Source organism: Chaetodon trifascialis, chromosome 9, assembly GCF_039877785.1.
Source record: "Chaetodon trifascialis isolate fChaTrf1 chromosome 9, fChaTrf1.hap1, whole genome shotgun sequence".
Lineage (NCBI taxonomy): Eukaryota > Metazoa > Chordata > Actinopteri > Chaetodontiformes > Chaetodontidae > Chaetodon > Chaetodon trifascialis.
Window position 1 is genome coordinate 14,794,890 of NC_092064.1, and position 14,056 is coordinate 14,808,945.

The 14,056-nt window shown below is 46.0% G+C and overlaps 1 protein-coding gene across 1 annotated transcript in view; it reads left to right on the top strand.

The window, feature by feature from the left end:
* clpb (ClpB family mitochondrial disaggregase) overlaps positions 1-14,056 on the top strand; it is a 27,435-nt gene that overhangs the window by 12,811 nt on the left and 568 nt on the right. The window contains exons 6-14 of the mRNA XM_070969956.1: positions 1,859-1,956; positions 3,822-3,936; positions 9,410-9,487; positions 11,497-11,552; positions 11,826-11,870; positions 12,317-12,478; positions 12,556-12,712; positions 12,818-12,891; positions 13,033-13,152. Of these exons, the coding sequence (XP_070826057.1) occupies positions 1,859-1,956; positions 3,822-3,936; positions 9,410-9,487; positions 11,497-11,552; positions 11,826-11,870; positions 12,317-12,478; positions 12,556-12,712; positions 12,818-12,891; positions 13,033-13,152 (905 nt within the window). The remainder of the gene's footprint in view (positions 1-1,858; positions 1,957-3,821; positions 3,937-9,409; positions 9,488-11,496; positions 11,553-11,825; positions 11,871-12,316; positions 12,479-12,555; positions 12,713-12,817; positions 12,892-13,032; positions 13,153-14,056) is intronic.

Consider the following 14,056-nt stretch of genomic DNA (forward strand, 5'->3'; position numbering starts at 1 on the left):
CCTCTCTTCGGCCCACAGTCCCTCATACTACCTGCGGAGGCTCTCTAGCTCCTCCCCAGGCTCCACATCAGGCCCGTGGCCAGGGGCACTCTGTAATGGACGGCTCCGTAGGTGGTGGCAGGCCAGAGGAGTCACACATGCTCACGGACGCACACAATACAGATACAAGGACACACTCACTTGTGCACAAAGAGCAGCAGGGGCTCTCTCCCACCAGCTGCAGTGAAAGAGAGGGAGGAGGAAATGGGAAAGAGGAGGGGACTCCTAATAGGCATAACTAAAGCACTCCTAATGAAGGGATCCTGTGTATGCGTGTGTGTGTGTGTGTGTGTGTGTGTGTGTGTGTGTGTGTGTGTGTGTGTGTGTGTGTGTGTGTGTGTGTGTGTGTGTGTGTGTGTGTGTGTGTGTGTGTGTGTGTCTGTGTCTGTGTCTGTGTGTCTGTTTGTGTGAGTGTCGTTAGTGTTGATCCTCTTATAAAGTGCTGTGGCCCAGAGGGTTGGCCTGATATTAAAGCCCTAAATGATGCTATTTATTATGTCCTCTGTGTGTGTGAGTGTGTGCGTGTGTGTGTGGGGGTACTTTATTGCTTTCCTCCCTCATGTTTTTTTTTTTTTGGCAGGGGGGCGGTTGGAGGGTGGTGTATTGTTTTCAGGATCGATAGTTTCATGAGCAGGTCACAAAATTTAGGGGTTTATCGATAATCGTCACAGTGATTATTAGCCTCTGCAGTCGGAGCTCAGAGCAGTGGGATCAACCGGCACCTGTATTGATTACGTGCTTTGTTACAGTTTTCACTGCAGCTCACTCAGAAAAAACTTTAGAGTGGTCACTGATGTAGTTTTATGCATCATTGTTGGCTTTGGTATAAATATGTGCCCTCGTTAGCTGAGGGGCTACAGTGCACCTTTACCACCGTTTTACTTCAATCATCTTATATTCTAACAGTGGCTCTTCGCTGTATTCCCTGCTGATGCATCATTAAAACGAGGCATTTCATGTCACTCCAGTGAGTTTGCAGCATTTTTGCATTATGGCTCTCCAAAGATTGTTGCACCGTGACTCCTTTGACTCCCCAGTGGTGCCAGTACCGTTTGAGTGACTCGTACTCGTGCTGCAGTCCTTTGCAGAGGAAGTCATTTCCAAATTTGTGGCAGGTTTTGCTTAAAACAACAAAAACAAAACAAAAAAAACCCTGTCCATTATTTGCTTATTTTTCATTTTGTTGTCGATGTGATGGAAACCTGCACTTGTTCATGTGGAGCCTGGTGGCACAGGTCAGGGCAGAAGGCACTGCTAACCACCCTCACTGACAAGCCCACCGCTCTCCAGTCCGGGCACACTTCACACGTGCTGTGACATTATGGATCTCCCCCATTTTTACTCACTTAAAGATAGTCCGTTTAACAAAGTTTTCCTCCGTTTGACCCCTCCTGCTGTGTGGCAGTGTGTGTTCTTATGTGCCTCAACGGCCTCCAACCTGGAACAACCTGCAGTCTGTATAGATTGTATATTAATCCAGGGTGGTGGTGTGCGGGCGTAGGGGTCAAAGCGTGTGTTATCGGCACGCGTTGCAGATATGATACCCCCTACAGGGTCATTGCACGGCCCTCCTGCTTCACTGCAGTTAGTCTCAGTGACCTCTGAACCCATGTGACCTCCAACCTCACTCTCTTGATCGACATGTTGGCCCTCCTGCTGAGGTGGTGTGTGCTTATTCTTCTGGTACTTGCGACAAAAAAGATGAGCACATTTTTCTACAAAAAAAAAAGAAAAAAGAGAGATGAATTTGTAAGTTGCAACAATTTTTTTTTCTAATGCATGAACTGTACTTTTGTGTGTGCTGCATGCTTGCATTCAGGTGCCAACCCCCTGCAGACCAATGGTTTGGGACACACAGCACGGGCCTATGCTAAGGAGGGAGACGTGAGCACAGTGCTGCAGGAGTGGGAAGGAAAGGTACGATGCACTCATCACACTCAGACACAAAGGCTCATTTTGTGGTGCTTCCATACGAGCTGCGCAGAATGTGCAAGCAATTAAAACAACATTAGTTTCCATGCACGCACGATGTTTTGATACTGTAGTTGTTTCCTGTGGTCTGATCCGAATGACTCGGCACAATCCGCTCAGCAGACATCTGTGTCATTTACTTGCCGTCATGCACACAGACACACGCTCCTCAGGAGGTCTGTGAGCGTCTGGTGACTGAGTGACAGGTGCTATTGAATGTTAGATTTGTGAAGGCTGGTGGAGGTTAACTGGGGTTAAAAACGTGCTGAAGAGCAAAGTTGGATTATGCATCAACTTTATGTAGATGTTGTCGTATCAGGCAAGATATAACCTGGAGTGGTAATTGGAATATTGGGATTTATCTTAAATGTTTTGGTTTTTTGCTTTGATCATATGCATTAAAATGAAGTTACAGCTGAAAATCAAAGACTGCACTGAAGTTAAATTATGTATTAAAGCACAGAGGCCTTTACTCAACATGCAAGAGTCACAATTCATGTACCCAGTTGTTTCCAAAATTATGTTACATTATTTAAAAAAAAGCCTGTTCTCCTCTGTCTTTGCCTTTTTCCGATTATTAAAACGTGATGTAAATTTTGGAGGGCTGATGGAGGCTGCTTGACGTTTGAAGCGATCAAGGCTACACAGTCAGCTGAGTGAAGGGACTCAGTATTTCACGGGGGTGTATTAGTAGAACTGGGCTCGGCTCTTTTCTTAAATAAAACTTGAGTTATCCCTAGTTATTTACCAGCTTGACAGCAGGCCAGAGCTAAGCAAGATGGAGAGAGAGAATAAACAGCTTGCCTCCACTGCAGGGTGAAGCCCTGCAGTCTGAGGAGACAAAGAGGAGAGGATGAATGAGTGATGGGGCGACTCAGAGAGAAAGGGAGAGAAACTGGGGAGGGGGGGTGAGGCATGAAAATAAGAGGGGAAAAAAAGATTTGGGCAGAGAAGATCAGCAGGAAAGAGGAAATGTGTGTCAGAGACATGGAGGCAAACAACGACAGAGGCAAAGGAAGGTTTAAAAAATGTGATGCTTAAATTCACTAAATGATTGCTGATGTAAAAGTTGTATTCATTGCCCGGCTTTGTGTACAAAACAAAATAATTTCCACTGTTTAGCAGCTGATCCATGTAGCAGAAATCATTTTCCTGCGCACAGTAAAGATTTATTGATCAGCTACAATTTTAACAGACTTGTAAAATTATTGGAAAGATCCGTTTCGGTCAAGCAAAGCGCAAGAAGAAGGCTGCTTAACTGAAAGGTGGCCGCTCAGTAACTTTATCAGAAGTTTGGGATTCAATTTTTGTTAGCTTGGCTCCAAATGTATTCCACTAGTCACCTGTGTGCGCAGGTCATTTTTCTTGCACGACATCATTGAAGCAATAAAAGCATTTCCTGAAGGGACAAATGAGGAGATTGAGATGAATCGTTTGCAGGCGTTTTGGGAGACAATTTGCTTGAGCTTAAGAGTCCAGTCAGGTCAATTTTATTTATGCAGCCACAAATCACAAATATCCATCAAAGGGTTGTACGATCTGCGCGACATGCGATACGTCTATGGCTCGGACATTGATTCGGTTAAAGAAAAAAATGGAGGAAGAGCTTTGTTGTTGTGTCTAGAAGGGATTCTGGGTGAGGGGCTTTCAGTCATAGCTGTGTGTGTGGACGCTCACTCTTTCCTTGTTTCAGTGTCTCCGTAGTGCGGAAAGTGAGTCCTGCGAACGCTTCGGTGTCCTCGTCCTCTTCCTGATTCGTTCACTGTCTCCTCTGTCCTCTGCATGTTCGTCTTCTTTTTGCCTCCGTCTAGTTCCAGGAGGCGCAGGCTCGGCGGGAGGCGGAGGAGAGGAGGAGATTCCCCCTAGAGAGGAGGCTGAAGGAGCATATCATCGGACAGGAGGGGGCCATCAATACTGTGGCCTCAGGTAAACACACACACGCGCACGCACACACACACACACACAGGTGCAGAGCTTTTTCTTTCTCTCTTTTCAGCATGTTTCTGTTTGCTGCTCTCCTCCTTTTCCCCTCGCTTGCCCTCCTCCCTTCCCTCCTGCAGTAGGCGGGTTCAGACAGACCAGCAGAGGCTGTAATTGGTTAATTGTGATGAATGAGCTGTCTGTCAGGCATACACAGGTGCTGTGTGCATTTGTGTGTGTTTGTGTGTGACAGCTGAAGAGGCCAGGCTTGGAGCCGCCAGTTAACACGATTACAGAGAGAGGAGACATACTACAGACCCCCCCCCCTCACCCCTCCTCCTCTTTTCTCTCCCTCTTCCTGCTTTGCCCCCCTCTGTCTCTCTTCCCTTCCCTCTCCTCAGTTTCTCCCTCCATCTCACTCTCTTAAGCCCCTCCATCTTCATCACACCCACTCTTTCTCCTTCACCCTTTTGTCCTTTTCCCACTTTCACTTCGTGGTCTCCACCTTCTGCATCTTTCCTTGATGGTTTTTCTCTTCGCTGCTCCGTCCTTCTCCCCTCCTCGAAACGTACGGAGTCGGGGGTGGGCAGGCGAAAGGCGTAATGATGGAGACAGGAAGAGAAGAACAAATGAGACAGAGGTAAAACAAATGGAGGCAATGGGAGACAAAAAAGAGACGGGAGCGCTGATGGGACAAGTAGCTGAGGAGCAGAACGCTCGGAGCATTGACAGAAAGACAAAGAGAGCGAGTGTAATGCATAGAGACGAGGAGGGAGGATGAGTTAGAGCACAATAACACGGCAGACAGTAAAGAGCTGATATTACACCAGGCATCCATGGAGGCCATGTATTGATCCGCAGATGAGAGAGTGTGTGTGTGTTCAGGAAGGTTCTGCAGCAAAGACGGAGGCTGTGTATTATTTTTATGATCTCGGGCAGATTTGTGAAAATAATCAACTTACTCCCAAAGCTAGGAGCGGATATTATAATCTTTAACGTTTTTGTTTGGAGAGTTTATAACCAACAGGAGAACAACTTGGAGTTTCGCCTCCAGACTTCATCAAAAAAAAAACAAAAAAAAAAAACTATACATAACTACATTTCTATAGATACAAACTATAGATGTCTGTGAACCCAAAATGCAGACGGTGATGCTGTTGGAGCAGCAGGCGCAGGCGTCATTTCAAGGAGGAGAGAATCGTGGGACTTGTAGTCTTTGGCAAGGTGATGAATGATTGTTGTTATCGTGGCAAATTGTCCTGAAAGCCATAGAAGACGTCGCCACAGTGATAAAGGAACAGCTTATTGATCTCTGAGAAGTATTACAGTGAATATATCTCACACACACACACACACACACACACACACACACACACACACACACACACACTGAAAGCGAGCAAGAGAACAGGTGGGACCTAAAAGAGTCCAAGAGGCAGGCGGAGGATCCGTCCACCGAGATGTTTACATAAACACACGTTATCCGCTGTACATTAATACTTGTGTTCGCTATTTTTTCTATCAAAGGTGAGCCGAGCGGGAATCAGCCAAAGAATCAGAGAGGGGGAAGTAGAGATTTAGATGAGGAGATGGACCGGGAAAGAGAGGAAGCAATATACTGTAGATAAGGAGGCAACCAATGAGAAAAGGATGTGAAGATAAAGAGAGGAGAGAGAGCGACACGTGACCTGATTATGTCATCGCAGAAGCAACACAACAGATTTTTGCTGAGTATTATTTGAGTTATCCATTCATTTGTCCATCATTTCTATTAATCACTCAGTCTGTGAAGTGTCAGAGAACAGTGAAAAGTGTCCGTGACAGGGACGTCCTGGTGATTGATTGGTTAAAACACGACATGTGACTGCAGCATTTCCAGCCGGAAACCTTTGGCGCGTGTCATCATGCACTCTCTGTCCGTGTTTCCTGTCTGTCTGTGCTGTAGTACTACACAAAAAGGCAAATATTTTCCGGAGCCCTGGGTGCCATCTTGAAATCGAACCAGTCCAAAAATAAAGATATTAAGTTTGCAGTGATGGAAATCAGAAAAAAGCAAATCCTTTTTAGAAACAGGAAATAGCAAATATTTGGCATTTGTTCTCAATAAAGTACTTATATTTTTATATCCTCCCTCAATTGATTAGTCATCTTACAGTATATGTACTGCAGGATGTATACGTAGAGCAGAAAGGGCGGATGTTGTAGAATAGTTTGAATTTGGCGTGTCATCATGTCGGCTGTTTCCACCTGAACTCATGACGAACAGCTGGCCTGCAGCGAGATACGCATCGATGTGCACATGCACACACACACACACACACACGGGCAAGGAACAAATCCACCAACAAGTACACACACACGCACACGCACAGGAAGGAGGTTAGATTGATCCAGGTTTAGCTCTCAGGGCTAAGAGTTATTGAAGAGAATCATCCCTCTATAATCATGTTAGAGCCAACCAGACCTGCCCAATACACACTGCTCTGACTGAGTGAGTGTGTGCATGTGAGAGAGAGAGAGAGAGAAAGAGAGAGAGCGAGCGAGCTTTCATTTGTTTTGTTCCTCCTTCCTTTCCTTGTTGTTGTCAGGGTCCTCTGAGAAATGTCAATGTGCCCTTCTGTCAAAGTCGCTCTCAATCAGCTAAAACACACACAAACACACAGAAGGTTACGCTGTCATTCACACGGCCGTTGATAAAGCAGACGGAGCTTTGGAGCCCCTCTTGTCACTATTCATCTCCGTGTCCATCTCTGACACACTCGTTTGTTTCTCTACCTCGTTCCTTCCCTCCTTATCTCCATCACTCCTCTCTCTTTCCTCTCTTTATCTCCCCCCTGCATCCTTGCTCCTCTTTCCTCTCCTTATCTTTGCTCCTCCCTCTCCATCGTACCATCTCGCCATCTCTCTGCCTCCCTCGTTCGGCCTCTCCTGCTCTTCTGCTGCCAAGCATCTGTTCTTTATGATTATCAGCTATTAGTAGCTAGTTTAGCACTCGGATCTCATGTCTGTCGTGAAGCATTTTAGCTTCACTGCATCACACGCGCAGCGGAGCCTCTTAGCTTCGCCGCAGAGTGCGGCGAGTGAGCAGGAAGCGTGTCATCGTCCTGGTAAAAGATGCTTTGTTGTTGGGCGCACTTTCACTGCTGTGCAAAGTGAAGTTGAGATTTTGATTCCTCAGCGCTCTCCTGCCACTTATCTTGCTCTGGCTGCACTCGGTAGCTTGCCAAGTAATTGACACCTCTGTGTCACGTTGTTTAAGCTCATTATATCGAACAGAGTCGCTAACTATGTCCAAGATATTTAAGCGGAGAAACCCTCTTTAGGAACAGTTGGCCACAAGTTGTGAAGACAGTGTTTGGTATAAGACAGTGTCAACGCCAGCACACCTGATTCAAATGATTGGCTCGTCATCGAGCTCTGCAGTGGCTTGATAACGAGCCACTCATTTGAATCAGGTGTGTTGGAGCAGGAAGCGTCTAACATGCAGGGCAGGGGTCCCAGAGACCGGAATTGAGAAACACTGGTATAAGAAATTGGTCTGAGGCTATGTTTACACGTAGCAGGGAAGTTTGGAAAACGAATATTTTAGCCCCTCCGTTTTCAAAGATAACATCGTGCACACAACATCGTTTTCAGAAATGTTGTTGTTTACATGAACCCGGATAAATACGCCGTCGAGCGCCATCATAACTATGACAAACCTGTGGGCGGCAGTGTAGGGAGAAAGATAAAGCGATGCAAGCCAATCAGAATCAACAACAACAACGAATAAGACGCGCGACTTCCTGTTACTGTTACAGTAAACTTGCTGCTCTCCGTGCACTCCTTCACCTCTGCTCCTCGACATAGTAAACTTGTTGTATTTTCAAATGCAAACAGGCCAAAAGCGTTTGTAAAAACGTATAAATGAGTATCACCTTAGCAGCATCCATGATCAGTTGCCAAGCAAAGTGTAAACATAGGTCTCTCACGTGACGTGAAGTATTTTCAGTCGCATGTTGTGACGTTTCGGAACCTAAAACGCTGTTTAGTTTGAGTTTTTAAAAATGATCCTTTTCTGTGAAAAAAAACTCTGTTTGCGTGTAAACAAGAGGCCAAATGCATGAAAAAATATAATATTCCCAAAGTGTAAACTGAATATAAAGGTCATGTCTTCAGTTGGGAGCCAGTGCCTCGTGGTGGCCTGGGTTAGGGTGAGCGTGTTTTGCTGCATGCAGACATATTACGCCAATGAAAAAGACACCAAAAGAAAAGAAGGTGAAAGATAAATGTGGCACAAGTGTCAGATTCAGGCGGACGAGCAGGTACACGCAGCGTCGTGTTTACAGTGGAGCTGACAAAGGTTTCTGTCTGAAGACATTCAGATGCTTGCTCTGATGCACATCAGGTGGACGGAAAGCGTCAGGGTGAGAGGTAACGTCTGTCACTGATTACCTAAAAATGACCCACAGGAAAAGCTATATGTACTGTCACACAGGATTTACAGGATCTGGACTGTAAGAACGATCATGCCATGTGAAGGCTGTAAATAAATGTCGTGTCACTGGTATATCAGCAGCGTTTTTTTCAAAGATTGATTATTGATGTGCAGGAGCCTCCTGGAGGTGTGGTACACTGTGAACAGGTGGCCAGTCAGTCTCAAGGCTAAGACAATCGCAATCACCCCATGAGCAATTTAGAGTTTCCAATTAATGTAAAATGTTTGTTTCTGGACTGTGGGAGGAAACCGGGAAAGAGCCAGGAGAAACCCACAGAGCCTCCACGCAGGAAGCCCTCATCCTGCCAGCGGATTCAAACCCAGAGCCCCTTCGCTCAAGGCAACAGTGCAATCAGCCAGCGTGCCCGCTTTGCTCCTGCTGGCCAAACCTTCGCTCATCGATGCCGCTGGTTTTGGCCGCGGCCTCTCAGCCGCTTCAGATTTGGATGAGTTTGTGCTGGAGTCTGCTTCTCCGTCGAGTGGCTGAAACCACGGCCAAAAACACTCTTTACTCCCCTCCGACCCAGCTCATCATCTTGTCTTTGTGTGTGTGTGGTTGCTGGGAGGATGGCAGGGTTGGGTAGGCACTCCTCTTTAAGCAAGCATGTGTGTGTGTCTGTGTGAGTGTGTGTGTGAGGCTGCGATCCATGCTAAACTGATTTTGCCATGGCCGCGCCAGGGAGGCTAACACAATTACCGCCGGCTAATGGCCCCACTGACTGAGGGGGGAAGAGAGGCATCGTGGGTAGCTTTCTGGAGGTCTCTCATCTTGCTCTCTCGCTCTGTTTTCTCTCTTCTTTCTCCTTTTTTTTCCGCCGAATGTCTCTGACCCTTTTCTCATCCCTGCTCTGCCACTCTTTTATCATAGTTTCTGGGATACCAGCCGCCCTCGGGTCAGCTCGGTTCAGTTGGGTGAAACTTAATGTGAAAGCAAAGTCAACAAATGCAAATGAGTGAAATAATAGTCCTCCTTTTCTCTCTCCCTCAATCTGCACTCTGCAGCCATCAGGAGGAAGGAGAACGGCTGGTACGACGAAGAGCATCCTCTCGTCTTCCTCTTCCTTGGCTCATCGGGAATTGGTAAATCACTCTGTCATCGTTCACACCCAGCACCTCCTTTCTAGTTTGATTAAAAAAAAAAAAACCCTCTTCAGTTTTCCTTAAAGTAGCGGCCAAAATAAACAGAACACTTGAGAAAGTGGAGTTTTTTGAATGGAGTGAATTTTCCTGCTCTTCTCATCTCAAAAGCAACAGAACACACAAGAGCACAAAGCACGCGTGTCACGTCTACGCCAACTATCCCATGTGTCATCATTTACCATGTGAGGTTAAAGAAGAACATTTGATTGATGATTTGCAAGGATCTTGATTTTATTATGATTTTAATGCGAAGATTTTAAAAAAAAAGACCTGGCTTGTGTACTTTTTTACAGGTCGGCAGGCTGGCGTTAATGTTTGCTAGTTAGCTGCTGTAGTAAGCTAAACTATCAGCTAACGTTCGTCGTGTTCGCTACCTGACTCAGCTGTTTTCTTAAGGTTCTGTGTTAGAGTGAGATCATTAATATGATGAATTTATTCTCTGCTTACGTGCAGTTTTTCCTATCAGGAGCTCTTTTTAACGGGAGTGACTGCAAACGTTTGCGACGTCACAGCCCGTCTGGCGCGGGAACAGTTCAGCAGTGCCTCCAAATTTAGCCCCGCCTACAAGGGCTCTGCTTGGCTCACTTCCTTCTCAATCAACTTTCCTCAGGGGATGATAAAATTAATGAATGAATCAATTTCCAACCGGAGAATCTGCAGAAAAATACTGACAAACTGGACTGGAACTGTACAAGCACATATATAGAACGGGGGGGGGGGGGGGGATGTACATGATCTGGAAGACTGATTTCAGGAAAGATAATGTCTAACCCTAAAACTTATCTCGTTTGGCTCAACAAAGCTCCATCCATTTCTAATCTTTTGTTTATTACAGCCCGTTGAGCTGCGGGCACCCCGGCTGTCAAAAACAGCTGATTGCACTTTAAAACACTGGAACCTCTTTCTGACCCACAGCACAGAGAGCAGACAAACCTCAGAGCAACACTAACAAAACAACAACAGCCAGCAGTTTCAATTAATGATATCCACTGGGGATGGTGGGGATGAATTGAGACTGTCTCAGTTCTGTCTGGACCTTTGTGCTGCAACAGATCCAACAGATAGACGCTCCTCCGTCCGTGCATATCGCACACTGCAGGACACTGTTAGAGGAGAGGGTGTGCTTTTAGTCAAATAGCAAAAGTGAATTGTTTTAGTCAAATTAAAGCTGTTCTGAGGAGTTTTGGATCAATTGGATGTCAGCAGATACTTAATATTAAAGGACTGCTCTGGAGGAAAGCTTAAAATGCAATATGACGTGTGTGTGTGTGTGTGTGTGTGTGTGTGTGTGCGCGTGTTTGCATGAAGGAAAGAGGGATATTAAGGGCCAGATAGATGGCTAAAAAAGAGGGAGATGGTGAAATGACAGGCCAGAGAGATGGATGAAGGGGAGACAGTGTTCATATTCTCTGTTGCCTTCAGCAACTAACAGTGGCCACGAGACATCAATATTAAACACAGCAACAAGACGCAGGCAGGCAGGCAGGCGCACGCACGCACGCACGCACGCACGCACACACACACACACACACACACACACACACACACACACACACACACACACACACACACACATCATATGCATACCAAACACAAGACATCAATATCATATATGAGCATTTATATGCAGAATATTTTACTGACAAACATAATGTGTGCTTCTGGAGAGCGGGGAATGATTGAAAGCTTCACAGAGGGGGAGGCGCTGGGGTTTAGACCAGCACTCAGAGCAGGAGAGAGATCGTCTTTCCGCCTGAAATGAGTGCGTTTGTTCCCCTGACTTCCTGAAATCTCTGCATGCTGATGTATTCCAAAAAAGCAGGGCCTGTTTTTTTTTTTTTTTTTATATATTAAAACCAAAGTAATTAAATGGAGGCACTTCCTGTTTGAGGCAGAATAATTAAATGATGTCTCTGTTTGGTCCGACCGGTTGATGGCGGGTGTCACAGGAAAGACAGAGTTGGCCAAACAGGTGGCTCGCTACATGCACAAGGACATCAAAAAGGTATGTTGTGTGTCTCACTCACACACGCACACACACCTGTGTCATACACCAGTGTTTAAGCATTCAGTCAATAGGTGGAAAACAGCTCTTTTCTTTAGATAGAAAACACATAGACATTTACTTTAGTGCAGAAATGATAGAGAATTCAATTTGTGTTGGTTTCCATGGTAACCATCAGTACCACATGTTCACCACAAAAGTACACACCGATACAGCAGCATGAGACGAGCTTGTCGTGCCTCTCAGGGAGGTTAATCCGTCGTGTGTTTGCAGGGTTTCATCCGTATGGACATGTCCGAGTTCCAGGAAAAGCATGAGGTAAGACACTCAGCACCTGTTCCAAATACACGAGTGTGAAGTCAGGAAGCAGCCGGAGTGTCAGAGTGCGTCTAATGCCTGACTCACACACACTGTGCCGAACGTGTTGCTCTAACAGAGGAGCGTTCATTTGGAGGGAGGGTATCTGTTATGGTGGCATCACTCTGCTGCGATGACGCATTGGATTAATTCTGCTCGTGTACTCATAATGGATGCATAAACCAAAATGAATGTTGTTTTTGCTCTGTTTTGCTCTTCTCTGTGAGGCTTTGGTGATGAATACATTTAATCTGTGAGTCGCAGAACCACATCTAATCATTTCACCTCAGTGTTTTTATTTCTGAACTTTTTGAGGAGTAGTTTGCAGCGGCAGAAAGAATGATCAGTGGGATCCTGGCAAAATGCTTCTCTTGACCCTTTGTGCTCCCCTCTCCCGCGTCTCTCAGGTGGCGAAGTTCATCGGCTCCCCGCCGGGATACGTGGGACATGAGGAAGGCGGTCAGCTGACCAAGCTGTTGAAGGCGTGTCCCAACGCCGTTGTCCTGTTTGATGAAGTGGACAAGGCCCACCCTGATGTTCTTACCATCATGCTGCAGCTCTTTGATGAGGTGTGTATACGACCTCTAACACACTGATATTAAACCTTGGTGAATTTACACTCATCCCATGTTTCTGCTGACCTCAGGGTCGCCTCACGGACGGAAAGGGGAAGACCATCGAATGTAAAGACGCGATCTTCATCATGACCTCAAACGTTGCAAGTGAAGAAATCGCCCATCATGCGCTGCAGCTTCGCCAGGAAGCTGAGGAGGTCAGCCGCAGAAAGCTGGCCGACAACCTCAGTGAGAGAACTTATATGTACTTAAAAACACAAAGGCAGTGATGCACAGTTTGTAGCACACTGTGTTCAGAAGTGAAATGAATGTTGCCGTTGTGCTTTTCCGCAGAGGATGTGCAGAAAAGTGATGACATCAAAATCTCCCAACAGTTTAAAGAAGCTGTGATTCGACCAATCCTGAAGGTAATGCATTAACACATGCACACACACACATGCAGGTGTGACCCACATACAGACATATCTCACGGTTAACTGTTTGCTTTGCTTCAGCAGTGCACTGTAATTGGCCTCGTTGTCATTGTTAATTCTTTGGTTCCTCCCCAGGCTCATTTCCGGAGGGACGAGTTTCTCGGTCGGATCAATGAAATTGTATACTTCCTGCCATTCTGTCACTCCGAGCTGCTACAGCTGGTCAACAAAGAGCTCAGCTTCTGGGCCAAGAAGGTATGTAACACTGTATGCGCAGGCAAACCACGTCCCAGGGTTACATATTCTACTTCTTAAGAAATGCTCTTATGGTTGAAAAGAGATTTTCTCCTTCTTATTGTCGATTATGGCTGATATGAACATAAAACGTTTCCAGAGGCCCGTCCTCTCAGCACACTACCTTTATGACACTGTCCTCCAGTGGGACTGGAAGGCCCTGCCCACCCTGTCCTGCAGCTGCTGAGCTGTGCAGGAACACACGCAGATCAATATGATGTGCCACTACTACTCACTATAATGTGATTACAGTGTTTAACATGTGGAGCCTTCATCAATATTTAATTATTAATATTACAGCTGGTGTCCTGACAGCCAACATGAGCCCTGCAGGCGACTGATAGGGACCTGACTCATGGCTCTCACTCGGCATCGGTCTGTCTTTTGAATACGGCCGTGTGTGTCTCGTAATGTCTCGTAATCACTCGCCTGTACGTGGCAGCGGTGCTTACAGCAGAAATCTCATTATTACAGAATCCTCGCCAGCTATTTGTTTGTCACTCACTTACATTAAATAAATGAAATGTCTGCTGCTATCATTATTGCCTTAATATGGTGTTTGTAATGTTGTGATATCAGCGTCTGTATCTCTGGAAGTGTGACACGGCGTTGCATTTATCGAATGGAGCGTTAACATCGGTAGCTCAATGAGCAGCCCTGATCACTACTATTGACTGGTGTTTGATTAAAGCGCATTAAGGGCCTGTTGATTAGCGCTGGCAGACATGCTGCGTGACAGAATCTCCTCTCTGCCTCGGCATTTGTCTCTTTCTCGCATCTCATTACTCATTACTCCTCTCCTTCTGATTGGACTGTTTATGATGCTCTTGTCGCCAATTAACCTGTTGCTTCTCTCTTTTTTCGC